This window comes from Kryptolebias marmoratus, linkage group LG22 (assembly GCF_001649575.2).
Source record: "Kryptolebias marmoratus isolate JLee-2015 linkage group LG22, ASM164957v2, whole genome shotgun sequence".
Taxonomy (NCBI): Eukaryota; Metazoa; Chordata; class Actinopteri; order Cyprinodontiformes; family Rivulidae; genus Kryptolebias; species Kryptolebias marmoratus.
In genome coordinates this window covers 21,344,655-21,361,054 of record NC_051451.1, presented here as the reverse complement: position 1 = coordinate 21,361,054, position 16,400 = coordinate 21,344,655, and the positions used below count along the sequence as shown (strand labels likewise).

Below are 16,400 nucleotides of genomic sequence, written 5' to 3'. Positions count from 1 at the left end.
GAAATGTGAAGGTTCGAAATCTGCTCAGTGTAAGTCATTTCAAAGTTAATCCTCCTTACTTCATCTTTTCTGCTGAGGTGCAGAGTTTTTCTGACTAATAGTCTGTTCCCTTCTCTCCCATGATCCTACCAAACCTCCAAGTTTTGAACATTGTCTTTAAGGAAACACAAAACTTAATGCAGAATAGTAAATCAGCTATGTGTTGCTGATACAATGACAATTTTTTTGTTGACGTCATTGTTTTCATAATTTGTCCAGAGATCTCAGAGATTTATGCCATTAATATTCCTGTCACAGTTTGGCTCAGGGCTCAAGGTCAGGGGACTGACTTCCAGAGTGCATGGCATTTCACTTTCTCCTTTTTCCTCCTGCTCTCTCACAATTTTTATCTCTAACTTGCAAACACGTAAAACACAACCAGCTCAAGCTTTTCAGGACGTTGTTGCAAAATGCTGGAGGTTCGTAGTAGATTTGAATTAAACAGCTTATTTCCAGGTTTCTATTGAGAAATCTGCAGCTGCATTTACACACATGCTGACTTAGACTTATTGACAGAAGCTTAGAAGGATATTTAGTTTTCTAAAGTGGGGCAGTCTAAATGTAGTCAGTGTCTTACCTGCAGTACTTAAAAATACAAATCCAAAAGTGGACATGCTTGGATATTTGTTTTCATGGTGTTATCTTGAGAAACTCAGTTATTCATCTTCTTATCTCAAAATATTTTTTTTCCTAAGAGAATAGGTTCATATTTAATTATTCTATTATTATAGTAACAAACAATTTAGATCAAAATAACTTCACAGCAGTTCAAAAGCAAATGCAAGTTACTGAGATTAACCACAGAATGTTCTTGTTTCAGTACAGTATGCTGTCCATGTAACACATTTTGTGTTCCAACATGCCTCCATCCATCCATCCATCCATCCATCCATCCATCCATCCATCCATCCATCCATCCATCCATCCATCCATCCATCCATCCATCCATCCATCCATCCATCCATCCATCCATCCATCCATCCATCCATCCATCCATTCATTTTTTGTACTCGCTTTTTCCTTTATAGGTCAGGTAAGGTATTGACTACTCGTGAATGCAATAAATATTCCTTTTGGGTCCAGATAATTCTAAGTTTTGTTAATAATCTGAGCTGGGATAAGTTTCAAACTCTGTCACAAACTGTAGCAATGAATCAACAATGTTTCCATATTGTTGATAGAACAGCCGTAGGAATATTTTAAAATTAGAAGCATGGGAACGTTGTTTCTCTTTTTAATGAAAAAATTATGGATACAAACGCCTCATTAACAAAACAGCAGCACTTCTTGGCCGTGTTACTTCTGTTCTGTTCTGGGATATACAAGGTTGTCTCAGGGTCAAAGCGCAGTTATGATGTGTGCACATCCACATCTGTGCTTGTGTAGAAGTCCTAACTCCACCAGAAACCCTGCAGTCACAGATAGTCTCCTCATCAGAGACTACCCAATTCTCTTTATTTTGGCTGTGAATCACTAAATCCCCTCTAACTCACCATGAATCGATCTTGCCACTTCCCCCATCCTTCATTCTTGCACACTCCTCCTCGCCTTCATTTAGCACCCACCTCTCCTTGTCTCCTTTCATTTACCACACACAGAAATCCAATCACTATCCAATTGTCCGTATCTGTGAAATATTTCACTGGTATTAGATGACAGCGAAAGCAGACCTTGTGGTTATTGTGCGCCTCCCTGTGTTTATTGGCAGCACGCAGGGCACAAATGAAGCTTAAAGGGTGAAGACCCAACTCCCTGCGACCTTAAGTAACTCCTTTCCAAGATGTTTTCATGCTTTTTAGTCATGCGCTGTACTCAAATTGCATTAATTATGGATAAAACAACCTTTTGGGCATCCACTGTTTGATCATAATGAGAACCCAGAGCACCATTTATGGGAGCAGATTCATGTGCCAGTTCCTCCTGATGTCTGATCAAACATGCCTGAAGAAACAACCATGAAGTTTCTTCTTCTAACACACACACAAAATAAAATCTACTCAATAAAACTGGCCCGATGTACAAAACAACACAAATTTTCTTAAACTTTTCCAGCCACAGACACATAAAAGACCTCTTAAAAAAAGAAAGCTTACCTTTTACACCAGTTTATGACAGTTCAAGAAAATTTTTTTTCAAATGCCAACAAAGTGATTTTGCTGATTGGACTTAAAAAAAGCTGCATAAGAAAAGAATTATAAAAAACAACAAAACAAGCAAAGAAAAATATAAATGTGAGAAATATTGACATTAATTTCAGGTGTTTGTGCTGCATTAATGCACACACATTGATAAACTATTGGTAAATCTTTGGACATCTTTTAATTAGTCACTTCAAACTGCAAAAATAAGAATATGCAACCTAAAATTATAGTGTACCATCATGCAGTTGCTAACAGAAATAGAAAAATAATGATAAAGTTGGCATCATAGCTGCTGTTTGGCTGCATTCACTGAACTTCTGCATGCAGGTATCACAAGAAAGGTACATGAGACAAAAATGAAATTTCAAATAGAGATTTAAGTCCTTGATATGACATTTAAGACAGCTTTTGAAGTTATTGCCAGTCTTTTATTGACATGTGTTTGATTCAGATGTCAGCTGATTCCTGTGAGAACACTGTGGATAACGGAGAAAAAGGAAAAAAAATTAGCATCCAGTGCACACCCAAGTGTTGGCAAAGGGCATGAACATCTACACAATGAGATACTGACAAACAAGGCAGGTGTTTATTGCAGAATTAAATTACTGGAGAGAGGACTGAAGGCGTAATGTCAAAGCCTTGCATCACAGAAAGATTGTGACTGAGTGTCTGACTGTAGTAAGTGAGTGAGACAAAAAGAGACAAAGACACTGAACCAGAGAGACGAGAGGAAGAAAAGGGATGGAGACAAGGCTTCCCAGAGCATGTGAGTATTTATAGATCAGATATAGACAGAACCTCTGCCTGGCAGCAGCAGTGTGCTCCTTGTTGCTGATGTCTCTGTACGACATGACTCCGACTCAGTGAGGAACATCAGGAGGAGATGGGATTTGGTTATTATTTGGGATTTGTCCATTATGTGGGTCACATAATGGACATGCAAGATCCATTGTGTAAGAAGGACCTATAATAGGATAAATGTATATAGGCGAGATGACGAGAAGTGCCATTCAGACTTTATCCATTTAGATGTTTTAAGATCTTAAAACGAGTCAAATGAGATCTGTGTGCATCCACTTCTCGCCTACTCTCTCTGCGTGCCACACAAGTGAGCGCGTGCGTGCGTGAGTGCCAGTCCGTGTGAGAGCGCCGAGCAGAGGCGCGCCTGCTCCACTCAGCTGCCGGACGCAGAGAGCGCACCCAGCAAGAGCCACGGAGGATAACCACAACCCCAGCGAGCTCCTTCTTCTTCAGGGCAAATATGACTTATTAACGGTAGTGTACATGCATTCACCCTCCATCTAAGGCGCTATATAGAAACACTTAAAAAACAAAAACAAGAATAGCTAACATCTGAACTGCTCACCACAGTTCCACATACCGGCGCACACTGGGAATATGAAGACGAAAAACCGTGACCAAAGCTTGTCGGACTCCAGGGAGCTGGACGGATCCTATGATCAGCTGACGGGTGAGTGGATCAGAAACTGTGGGTGTTGTGTTTGCATTTTGATTTTTTTTTTTTACCTGCAAAGAAAAAGATTCAGTATAAATAGCCGAAAATCTGACTCTGGTTTACCGAACTTCAGGTGGCTCTTAAACGCCACAACCTGTAGCCTATCATGTTATTCTTTCTTTTATTTTTTCCCACAAGATTAGATTGTATTGATTCACATTTTTTTTTTTAAAAAACGTGTTTATTGCACTTTAATATTCAACTTCCATGGCAACTGAAACGGATCTATTTTAGTTCGTTGTTACCCCTTAAAGTGTTTATTTCTTAATCCTATTTCCAAAAGATACTAAATCAAGAAAGGACGCAAGTTAAAACAGCATTCAGTTAATATGTGTATTGAATCTTTTTCCTTCTGTGTTGCATGGCATTCATTGTGCGTAATGCTAAGACTAGTGATTTGTTTTTGTTTAAAATTTTAGAAAAAAAAGTATGCTTTTTGTTCTGGCTCAGCAACGGGAAACCAACCTTTTATATCTAAAAAAAGTGCTCTGGTTCGCGAACACTTGCCTGACCAATTTGCGCGCCTTTGACAACATTCCACTGCTTTGGTGTCTTATCACTGCAGACAGAAGCTTCTGTCACACACTCATGAGTTTTACCTGCAGAGGTCTGGGTCAGTGCTGCGCCTAAAAAAAAAGAGGCTGATGTTATTCACACAAGTAAATGTTGAATTTAGGACGGAGGGAATTTGTGCGTAATTTTGCGTTTGAGCTTCAGTTTCATTGAAAAAAAACTTGGTCCAGATACCAGATGCCTGAAGTGAAACACCTGTTTATATTTAGCTACCTCCTTCTGCTTTTTTTCCTTTTTTTTAACACAAATGAACTAAACATTAAACCGAACCACTTCAGTGAGTTCCTGCCTGTTGACAAATCTTTGAACACGGATGTAAGTTGAGCTGATCTCTTTAGTGGTTTCCTTGTGATCGCAGCAGAGTCAGCAGGGCTCTCTTATCTTCTTCTATCTTTATCTTCTGGGAATAGAAGCACTGTTTTCCTATCTAAATGACCTGTCTAAATTAAATCCATACAGCCTAAACACATTGCAGACCTGTTGAAGTGAAGATATGCGTGTCCAGGCTGCTTTGAGCCAATCTTTTTATTTGCAAATTCACACTTTAGCAGCTAAGAGGGGATTCATATTTATTTATTTTTTATCTGTAAATGTCATATTTATTAAAGGCTTTTATCTATAATAACACCTAGGTTTAGTTTTCTGCAAGCCTACCATTTAAACCAGTGGTGTCCAACCCTGGTCCTGGAGAGCCATTATTCTGCATGTTTTAGGTGTTTCTCTGCTTTGACACACCTGATTCGAATGAATCAGTGATTAACAGGCTTCTGCAGAACTTGAAGAGCAGGAAAACATCTAAAACATGCAGGATAGTGGCTCTCCAGGACCAGGATTGGACACCACTGATTTGAACAGTCAGTAAGTTTTGTTTGAATTTTTCTCCTGTTGGCTCCCTTCAACTTTTCCTCACAACTTTACTTTCATCTCCATATTCAGCTGCAGATAATATGCAGTACGAACTGGATTAAGGAGGGCATTAAAGATGATTAGTAATTAGTGGCAGCATGAAGATTAAACTCTGTGATGTAAACCTAAACTCTTCAGAAGGATTCCCCCCCCCCCATTTCCAGCACCCCCTCCGTCTTTTCATTCCAGCTTGTTGAAATGGTGCCCCGTGTCTGGCTGTCCACAAGAAGTCATATTGCTTTTTTAAAAGTTGAGCAATGAGGGAGAGAGAATGCGTCACTAAGTCATTCACTGTGCCGGAGCAATTTACTTCTGGCTGAGTTAATGACTTTTTCAAAGCTGTGAAATGCATGGTCAATTCATCTTTTTAAGACACTGTCAACTCTCCAACATGCTTAGTCCTGATGGTTTGCGTGGTTATTAGGCTCACTTCTACCATGAGTCAATATAAAAAATATGAGATGCAGCTAACATAACGGAGAAGTAATTCTAGTTTTTGTATATGGTATTTTTTTTTATACTGTGGAGGCAGTTAACTGTAGAGTATCTCAGTATGAATCATCTGTTACAATTCTAACATAAGTATTTGAGATAACACTGATAATTTTGCAGAATTATTGGAATTATTTCCTTTTACTTTTACACAGCTGAGTAAAACAAGTCATCTTAAATTTAGCTTTTCTTTTACTCTACTTTATAGCCTTATTAATTTTCATGTGTAATTTAAATGCACTGGAACGTAGAGAGAGTTCTGTTTTGTTTGCTTAGGGCAAAGAAACAAAAATCACATGATGTACCACAAAATCCATTTACTTCAGCACATTAAACAAAGCATTTGTGTTTGCTAAAAAAAAAGTAAACAGAACTAAACTGTCAGCAGAAGCAGCATTATTTATTTAAGTCCATATTTCCTAATCAGGGCATTCAGCAGATCACTCAAAGTTAACAGGAGGCAGCGCGAGGCATCAGGAAGGTTGTTCCTTTTGCTTCCAGACTGAAACTTTTATTTAGAGATGTTGCAGACGGACAACACTTTTTCATGATTTACACTTTAGGCTCTACATCTGAAAGGTAAAACAGAAGAAAACAGTGCAGACAAGGTTGACCCAATATATGTAAAGCAGAAAGAAGAGAGAGTTTTTGTTACACTTTTTAAATGCTGACTGCATTATAAAATAAATTGTGGATTTTAAAATAATATTCCAGCAGCTGCTGTTGCTAGAATTTCACATAAAAAAATACAATAACAATGTATGACACCATATGGTATATTTTTCAAAACTGTAAATTTCACAGCTGAGGAATCAATCTTTAAACAACAGAAATACTGCAAATCTTTCAGTAAAAATAAACACAACATTGTAAATCTGTTTATGGTAAACAACCTTTAAACAGGAATACAATCAATCTGATATATTCTTTCAGAAAAAATTAACACAATGCCAGAATTTCAACTTAAAAACTATAATGAGGAGTAGTAAAAACTGTTTAACTTACAGTAAAATACCAGTAGTTGCTGTTGCTGGGATTGCATTGTAAAACCTGTGATAGCAATGTATGACAGTATAGTAAAAATAATGCCATTTATGGTAAAATATTAACAGCTTTTCATCAGCTAGAATTTCCGAGAACTTTAACTGTGTGTACACGTCTGGCAGGTGGTTTCCTGCTTTATCCCAACCAACCCCAAAAACAAGGTAGCATGAAATGAGCGCATTATTAGCAAAAATGGAGGTGTTTTTTTTGTGTGGGGGAAGGACAACTCCAGGTGAGTCATTCCTCTTACTTACCAGTGACTTGTGAGAGTGAGTGAGTGTGGTGAGTGTGTGTGCGTGTGTGTGTGCGCTTGAAGCAAAGCTGACCTGTGTTGCAGTGTGGGTGGTCTCCAATTCCAATTTGAGTGAAAATGTAGCCCTCTAGAAATAACTCCCTCTCAGCCTGCTACATTGTAATGAAATGCGCCCCTCTGTGTGAGCACGTGTGTCGGAGTGTGTATTAGCGTGGCGTTCCTCATTGTCTTTATGTGCGCTGGCTGAGAGATGAGATGTAATTATAGACGTGCGATGCAGTAACCTTCTCTTCCACCTCACCAGCCACAATCAACACTCATATCACCTACACACACACAAGGAGTAACACACACCTGATATCGTATATGCAGCTATTATCTAAAGCCTGCCATGCTTCTCTTTTCTTCATCAATGCCCAGAATATTACCTAAAGGCGAAATCAGCAGTCGTAGGCAGGCAGTCTTCCAATCATCCCTCTTTTTTATTACATACTAAAAGTGTACATCACTGGATGCCTAATTGAGACAGTCGTTTTATATTTCAAGGTTTAAACATTTTAAATTGAAAAAAAGTTATAGCAGATGTTCAGAAAGCTTTTCTATATTTTACTTTATTCTTAGGTTGTTTTTTCAAATCCAGCCAGTCTAGGGTTTTTTTTTATGGCAGTGTATGATCACCACTATAAATCTGACATTTAACAAATTATATATCTGAAATGTAAAGATTCACGTCAGTCAAACATACAAATATCACAGTTATAACAATGATCACACGTGTTCAAACATTTTTTTTTTTTTTAAATTTACATTTCCTTCTGTGTTTACTTAGGAATGTAACCAACATCTTAGCCAACACAAAGCCACAAAAAGCATAAAAGACCATTATCAAACTTGCACACAGCACCATAATGTTTCTCTTTCATTGTGCCTGAATGAATAAAACAAACATCTTTCATGGTATACCTGTTTGAATAATAGAGGGGAAAAAAAGGACTGGTGCTTAGGATTTAGAAATGTGACTCACACCTTCTACAGTTTTCTGGCATTTGCTGACAAAACAACAAAAAATTAAAGGCTTCTGCAAGAATATATTCAAAAGTTGACTTTTGGGGTCAGTTTTTTGACAGACCTTTGGCAGCAATATTTGGTGCAGAGAGCACATCCTCCTTTGACTTTCAAGAGCTTTTAGTTTGCCAACAGCAGTAAGGTCTGCATTGTAATGTTGGAGGAAAAAATGTAATGTTGCCAAAAAAAAACCAAAACAGTGCTCTGTGCATTGTTTTATTTTTATTGATTATTATGTTATTATTCATATTTAGGAAATTTAATTTCACTTCTCACTGTTTAATATGATGAATGCCATAGACCGTAGATTGGTTGAAAACAGACTTTAACCCTAAGGTTTTGGACAAAGCTTCAAGACGAGACAAATAAGGAGTGTGACTATGGTCCTTTGATTCAGAAACAATGAAATTATACATATTTATAGTTTGCAGAGACTTAACATGCCAACATTTTTTTTCTGTTGACTTGGATGGATTATGACAGTTGCCCAGCAATGTATTGATATGCTTTCTATTTTTTGAACTTTCAGCATTGGACTTGAAAACAAAAATGAATGGTTTTATTTGGCCTTTTCTTAGCTAACTGGATAACTAGTAGTTACATGATCTGAGCTGACCATTCTTTGCTGTCACCCTGTCTGTCTTTTTAGATTCTCATAGCATCCACACTCTGTCTTAGCCCTGAGTCTGTGCAGGTTGAGATGATATACTGATGTTAAATTCTGCTTTGAACCCTGTCAGAAGGACCGGGAAGTTATATTGTTCAGCGGTTAGCCTTTTGGTTCTGGGGTCAAATGTCATGCTAAGAAGATAATCCATCAAACACCAAGAGTTTCCAGTGAACTGGATGGAGAGCCAGCTCTATGGGTCCTGGAGGAGGATTATGAAAACTGTTATCTTTTGATGACAGAACATCTTATTCACCTCATTATGTGGTAGGACAGAAAATTATATAACTATAAACTGGCCTCCAACTATAAACCAATCTATCTGACATCCAAGGCTTGAACCAGAGACAATAAATCGACTATTTTTTTATGCACTTTATCATTTTATTTTGTTGTTCTGTGGGGTGTTGTGTTTTTTTCTTCATTGTAACTGCCTAACCAGCTGTGTTAAGTGCCCATTTATGAAAATTCATCCTTGTCTGAAGTGTTTTTACTGGTATTCATCCCTCGGGCTCCTAACGTTCTAGTCCTTCTGATAATGGCCCTTTTTATTTTTCTTACTGATAAATCATTTATCAAAACCAAGAACACAAATTCACTCTGAACACTGTTTAATGTGGATAAGAGCATGTGAAGGTCAACTGAATCTAGCTTTAAAAACTGTATAAATGAAAAAAAAAGAGCAGTGCATTGCTTATATGTCTGAGTAATTTTGTGTTCAAACAATTCCAAGGTCAGAATAAAATGTCCATCTCATAGATTAATCTGACTGCCCTCTTGCCAGTGCTCAATACAGACAAACAGATGCAACACTCGCACACTAAGGCTCCTCATTGCAAATGCATAATAGCACAAGCAAAGTCATGAACTGTTTTCATACATTCACAACATGAACGTGAAATGAAGAAAGATGCATGTGCACAAACACCATGATTGGAAGCACTTGACTGAGTTTAGCAAATCAGTGTTCAAATTCAGTGTTGAAAAAACTAAAACCTGCTTGCCTGTATGCAGTCTACACATAGCCATGAGATTGTGTTTCACTTGGGAGGTGCTGTGAGTATGTGTGAACGTGTATGACCCTAAACATTCATCTGAAGAATATCCATCCAGTTCCTGTACCTGCTTCTCCTTTCTGGGTTGCGGTGAGCTGGTGCCTACCTCCAGCCGTCACTGTGCGAGAGGCAGGGGACACCCTGGACAGGTCCCATCACAGGGACACGTAGAGACAAACAAGACAACCATTCATGCTCTCATTCACACCTACGGACAATTTTAGTGTTACCAACTAAATTAACATCCATATTTTTGGTCTGTGAGAGGAAACCAGAGTTTACTCACGGAGTAAACCCACGTGAGCACAGGGAGAACATGCAAACTCCTCCCAGGATGGGAAGCGCTCCTGCAACCTTCTTGCAGAATGGCTGTATATTGCAATCATGACCTAATGTTGCTCTGCCCACTTTTTTTGAGGTTTTAAACAGTTGAAAGATTTTGCGCAGAGATACTGTATTCAATAACACAAACTCAATAATGTCTAAAATATCACAGGAAATTAAAAATATGCAGCACTATTAAAATGTTTTTTATGTTTTAATTGGAAATGCATTTGCAAGTCTTTTGACACCCATTTGGGGGTTCTACAGCACCTTCTGCAACCCTACTTCTCACGGCCTTGACTTCACATAGAAGTCAAGGCCTTAGTATAGATGAAATGTAAAATAAAACACAACATTATAATAATTATGAATGAGTAAAGAGCTGCATTTGTCATCTTTGATGAGCTGCAAACAAAATGGAATTTGCAGTGATTTTTTTTATTACATCTTCCATGTTGTGCTTCTCTTCAAAGTTTATTCTTTTTGCAACATCAAAATTTGGATAATCTCACATATATGCACAAACGGGAAAGTAAGTTTGAACCTAATTCTTCTAACTTTCTAACATAAGTTGAAGTACAGGTTTTACATTATTAAAATAAAAAGAAGTTGAAGTGAAAGTGTGTTACAGTATTTGCTAGCCTGGAAGTTGCATGATAACCCAACTTTCATGAGTGGAGCAGATCTGCTTCTCGAGTAATCTTAATTTGGTAGACTGAACTCCTTCAAAGGCAAACCCTGCCGTCATTGTTGGGCTAGCTTCCTTCTTTAGAATTCCACTTTTTGCTGAAGAAAAATCATAATGACCACTGGCTCAGCTTAAAAAGCCTTGATTTAAAGTGCCATCTTATGTGCCAAGACATGTGTGACACACTTTCCTCAACGAGGATCCTATATTGGTTCCAGGCTCAGAAAGCCTGAAACTGCTGATTTGAAATGAATAGATTCGTTCATGGAGGAGTACTCACAGTGATTTTCTTAGGTTCATCTGTCACATTAGTTACATCACTGAGGGGGGAAAGAGGATGAGATAATGAAAGATGAAATGAAGAGAATATGAGAGGACAGAGTCAAAGAGAAAAAGGATGAGTTTAGATGCAGACACAATTGCGTTTGTCAGGTAAATCCCAGTGACGCAATTTGGTAGCCTGCATTTGTTAGTTTTCTTAATATGAGAGCTCTTTTTAACAATTATATTGTACAACTCATATCATTTTTGCCTTATTGTTGTTCTTGTTTTGTCCTATTTCTTACAGAATTAGTCCATTTAGGACCTCAGTTCTGGCTGACTTTTATATTTAGGCCTCTTTAAATGAAACCTTACTAGACATTAGCATTTTGAAATAAAATGTTAGTGTAATTTGCCCAAATATTACTTTTGTTCCATATGTTTTGGTTACCATTATTATTACCACATGCCCAAAAGGCAAAGGTGAACAGTAATCTTTGTGTAAAATGTTTCCATTAATTATTTGGAGCCAGTTCTGTATGTCTTTTCACAAAATATCCCATTGACCACTTAATAGATTTTAATGAAGCTTTATGAAAATAACGATGCACTTCTGGGCCAGTCCGATTCAAGGTCCTCTCAGCTAAAATACCTTAGAAAACACTGAAATAGTTAGAATGCAGTTCATTTTATAGATTCTGTGCTAAAATGGTATGACATACTGCAATGTTGCATGATATTGAGAATAATGTTATTTTCAAGGTTTGACCATAACTGCTACATCCTCATTTTTCAACCGAAAATAATCTTAGCCTAAAATGAAAGGTGACATGAAATGCTAGGCCTTGAATATTTCTATGGATCATTTACCTTTACTGAAGTTTCCACAATCAAATGTGATATTATAGAATGTAGTGTATTCACATGGTTTTCATACTTTTTAAAAAAAGTATCATCATTGTTTAACTTTTTCTTATGCCTCCTATGTCCTTCATGTATTTGTGAGCTGATAGTTTTCTCATTGTCCAGCCTACCATCCCGACCCTCATCCGCCTCCCGTTTCCAGCTCTGTCAGGACACAGCGGGGCCGTAGCTTAATAGGGCGGGAAGCCAAAATCAATCCTAACAAGTTTTAATCTTTGATAGAATCTAGAGAGGGGCCAGGCGATCGTTAATTAAAATAAGCCCCGCTAACCTCTCCCTCGGTGCCACAACCTCTTCTCCTTCTCCAGCTCCCCTTCTCTGTAAACACATTCATTTGGAAATGCCTTCAGGAAGAAAGAAAACGGATAGGAAAGGAGGTGAGAGAGCGAAGAGCAAAGCAACAGGAATATCAAGACAGGAATGGCAAACAGGATTTGTTTGGGAAAAGTCAATGAGGGTCTCAAATTCTGAAGACAGATTAAGGGGCAACAAGATGCAAGAGATGAAAGAAACACTTAACTCAATCGGTTTGGGAAGTCAGAGGATTTTCTTTGTTTCCCCGACATCAGATTCACTTCACTACCCTGTCGGAGATGTTTATCAACAAGCAACTGATTGACTGACTGACAGAAAGTGTGTTTGAGTGTGACAGAGCCCCCGTGTCATTCACTCTGAGCCTATCTCTTCCTTTGCTGCTCTGTCACTCACAACATCTGATCTGCATTAGAGGATGATTTTCCGTCCATTAGCTCAGCCAGTTTCTATTAAAAGGAGAGTAACTCATCAGAATGGAGAGGAGGAATGACCAGAGGAGAGCCAGACAATGAAATACTGAGTTTTTTACAGCGCTGCAGCCTTTTCTATCCATATAACAAATTTCGCTGTTATCACCGTGCATGTTTCGGGCTGATTGAAGCTGTACACATTTGTGTAGAAGGAAGACCGAAGGGTACACGTGACTGTCATTGTAAGTTTTGAGGGGGTGGGGATGGATGTCTGGAGGAGAGTGAAGGTCTGAGCTGCTAGCTTTTCTCCTTTCAGAAAAAAAATGGTAGCCCATTCAAATGGTTTGTGTGTTTAAAAAAAAAAAAAAGTAGTTACACAGAAAAGTGTGCGATTATCTGTTCCCAGGTTGAGTTTATGTGAAAATAAAAAGCCACACAAACAAAAAATAACTTAATTATAGCCTAATGAATAGAAAACCGAAAGCCTATTTGTTGAAGGTTCTTGGGAAATAATTTTTGTGTGTTTGACAGCACAGCCAAGTGTTGGAGTTGATTAGAGGAAGCTGGGGGTTTCCTCAAAAGCAAGTACTCAAAAACAGGCTTACTCATAAACAAGCAGAAAAACACGTGTACACAGGGGTTTGGCTTGTGGGTTGTTGGTGTGGGAGAACTCAGCAGCTTGTCTTACAATCAATCTATTAGTCCTGACAGAACGTTGGACAAGATCCAGTCAATAAGAGGCATGCAGAAACACAAACACAGCAGGTGCACGCATATTCACACATGTGCCTGGCCAGAAAAGGAAGCACAGTGGAAAAAAAGAAAATCTGGATCAATATCTGCCAATTAGCCCAGCAGTCAGAACAAACTTGCTGCTTCCCTGTGCACACAGTGTATAACTGATAGGCCAATCAAGGAAAGTCTAATTGAGAATTTCTTCTACTTTTTCTCTTTTTTCACTCTGAGCTGTCTGGAGAGTTTCACCTGGACTGAAAGTACTAAAAGTCCTATACTAAACAGTGCAGTAAAACCTTTTTAAAGATTAGGAAAACATGTTAGTCTTTTAAATTTTATTTTCTAATAAATGCATCAACTACATACAATTGAAGTGTCTTTCTCAGATGTAAAAATAAGAACACAAAATTCATCCCAAAGAACTGTCTGCATCCTGTTCAGTACTGTTGTTCGATCATATTTTTAGACTCAGTTTAATTTTTAATGCAGACTTGCATTTTGTTTTCAGTCAGTACAATGCAACATTATGACAAAACGTTGTGTTACTACTGACATTAATATACATTCGCTGTCAGTAAATGTGAACTGTTTTCAGTTCCACTTTGGTTAAATTTGGGCAACAAATTACCCAGTTTAGTTTTGAGAAAACATTGATGTCTAGGCTTACACAGACCAGTCAGTTCTAAAAGTCAGAATCAATCGGAGGGCAGTTTTTGAGATAAACTTTGAAAATCAAATGCAATTTTATAATGAGTTGCAAATAAGAGTTCTTGCTTTAGGTAAAAGCGATAAAAAAAACAACACCGACCAAAAAACAAAACAACTCTTATGATCAATTTAATGTATTTTGAATTATTACAAATTGTGAAGGTAGACTGATGTGTATTTCATTGATAGTCCTTAGTATCCTTTTCTGTTGAGAAAATAACTGCAATCTGGTGCTTATGAAGCAGGTAGTTAGATTACTATGGTTTTATAAGACTACAAAATAAATATTTAGAAACGAAAACGCTGTTCCAGGTAAACTCTAAGTGCCTTTATCAAAAAACACATTCATCTCACAGTTGGCCCTGCTAATCCTTCTTTCACTGTGTGTAGACAAGTAAAACCAGTTGGTAATAAATGCTAAAAGCAGATGATACTATAGATGATGAAATCTAATTTGAACCTGGTCTCCATGTTGCATGATGTTGTAATCTGTGCAGTGAGCAGAAATTGTTAAGCCAGCATCATTAGTTCGCTGGCATGCCTGCACTGCCCTCACATTGGCCTTAAAATGACTGCCTTCATCATTGCTGTACTGTCAGCCAGAGGCCAGGTTGTTATAGGGGACACTTCCTGACAGCCTGGTCTTTCTCTCCCTGGAGAGATGCTGTAGTCAGCCAAATTCCCACCAGCTAAATATGCACACCGTGACAAGGTGGAGGGAAATGAAACCAATTACATTTTGGAGGCTGTGATATGGTTCAAGGTATTAATGCAATTGTATGGGAGAAGGTTTCTGAGAATTGCTGGAATGCTGAACTGGGATTTTTTCGTTCAGCTTCATTGAACTTTGTGTCCTGAGTCGACTGTTGAGCCAATCTGTGTTGCAGGCAGCCATGCTGAACTATGCCCTCCTTTAAATAATAAAGATGCAGACTTCATGGGTCAAGCATTTGTTTACATGTAAAATTAATTTGCTTTTATCCTATTCTTTGACTTTACTTGGTCTGAGTAATTGCTGGTCGGCTCAGGGGGCCTGAAAGTCCTATTTACGTGTCAGTTTCTCCCTCTCTTGCTGGTAAACCGATTACTCACAAGGAAACTTGATGTTCCAGAAGTGCTTCTCCCCAGGCACCTTGGCCCAGCACTGACATTCATAAGAGCAAATAGAGTCTACTAATCAACACGCACATTGACAGACACACACAAACTCTCACGAAGGTGGCTTTGATTGATTAGTGGAGTGACAGTCGTGACAGCAGCGGAATCATTACCAACCTGGAGCTGTTCAACAGCCTCTGACATTAAGGTTTGGGCTTGATCTTAATCTTATAGACAGAAAACACAAGAAAGAAAGCACAGAGAAAAAAACAAAAATGGAAAACAAAGAAAAATTTGAAAATGGGAGATATTTGATTAAATCCTACTTTTGTTAAACATACATTTAGTTAATAGTATAGTAAAGTTATTCTTTATTGACTAGATTAATACGTTTACTTCAAGAGTCAAGAAGGTTCTTAAAAAAATTTGTTAAATTCAAAATTGTTACTTTTTTAAAAATTATTTGATCTAGTGCACAAAAAGCCAACTTTCTAACTATCTAACTAACTAAGTATTCAAAACAAGAAAAAAGTCCTTAACGTCTGTCTGAAGCTTGTTTTTTTTAGTTATTTTATTTACAACCACAAGATGTTTACTTCTGATGAGGGTGAATTAAGGAGAAGTGGAGTACACGTTCCGCTGCACACAGAGAAAGTCATTAAGAAGGGTAATGATTATTAATGAGGTCGACATAAAATTCATATGGTGAAATATGAGCCTGTTACTTTTTTTTTTTTTGCAAGATGTTTTACAACTGAGAGAGGGGCGCTGAATTTTGTTTTCTTTTCGTCAAAGGACACCTGTGACACTCGTGGTTTAACTCACACCTGTATGAGAAACATAAGAATGTATTGAAATGAGAGAGAATATCTCACAATACTTCCATCTGCAAATAATTTGTTAACTGTAGTGTGTGGCTGTGCTCATTTGTAATAAGCGAGGGACTTCTCTCCCTTTTTTTTTCTCTCTTCTTGGCTAATTACTACTCACCTGGCTAATTGCTAACTGTTTTTTCCTCGTTTTTGATATTTTTGGCTTCAGGGTAGAAAATGTACCTTTCTAACCATCTGTGGTGGTGATGGTAGAATCTGAGACATTGTTTATAAAAATTCTTGTAGAACAAGCAGCATAATGTCCTGCATCACATGCTTATATTGATTCCAATGGCCAGTTTTGTTTTAAGTTG

The 16,400-nt window shown here is 37.8% G+C and overlaps 1 protein-coding gene across 2 annotated transcripts in view; it reads left to right on the top strand.

Annotated features, from left to right (window-relative positions):
• The first annotated feature begins 3,085 nt into the window (after window positions 1-3,085).
• The window catches only part of LOC108234101 (Kv channel-interacting protein 2), a 103,572-nt gene continuing 90,257 nt past the window's right edge, over window positions 3,086-16,400 (top strand). The window contains exons 1-2 of one of the 2 annotated variants that reach the window (XM_017413029.3): window positions 3,086-3,455; window positions 3,552-3,651. In XM_017413029.3, coding sequence (XP_017268518.1) covers window positions 3,579-3,651 — 73 coding nt within the window. In that variant the 5' untranslated portion in view covers window positions 3,086-3,455; window positions 3,552-3,578. The remainder of the gene's footprint in view (window positions 3,456-3,551; window positions 3,652-16,400) is intronic. The other variant, XM_017413032.3, reaches the window with a different exon arrangement.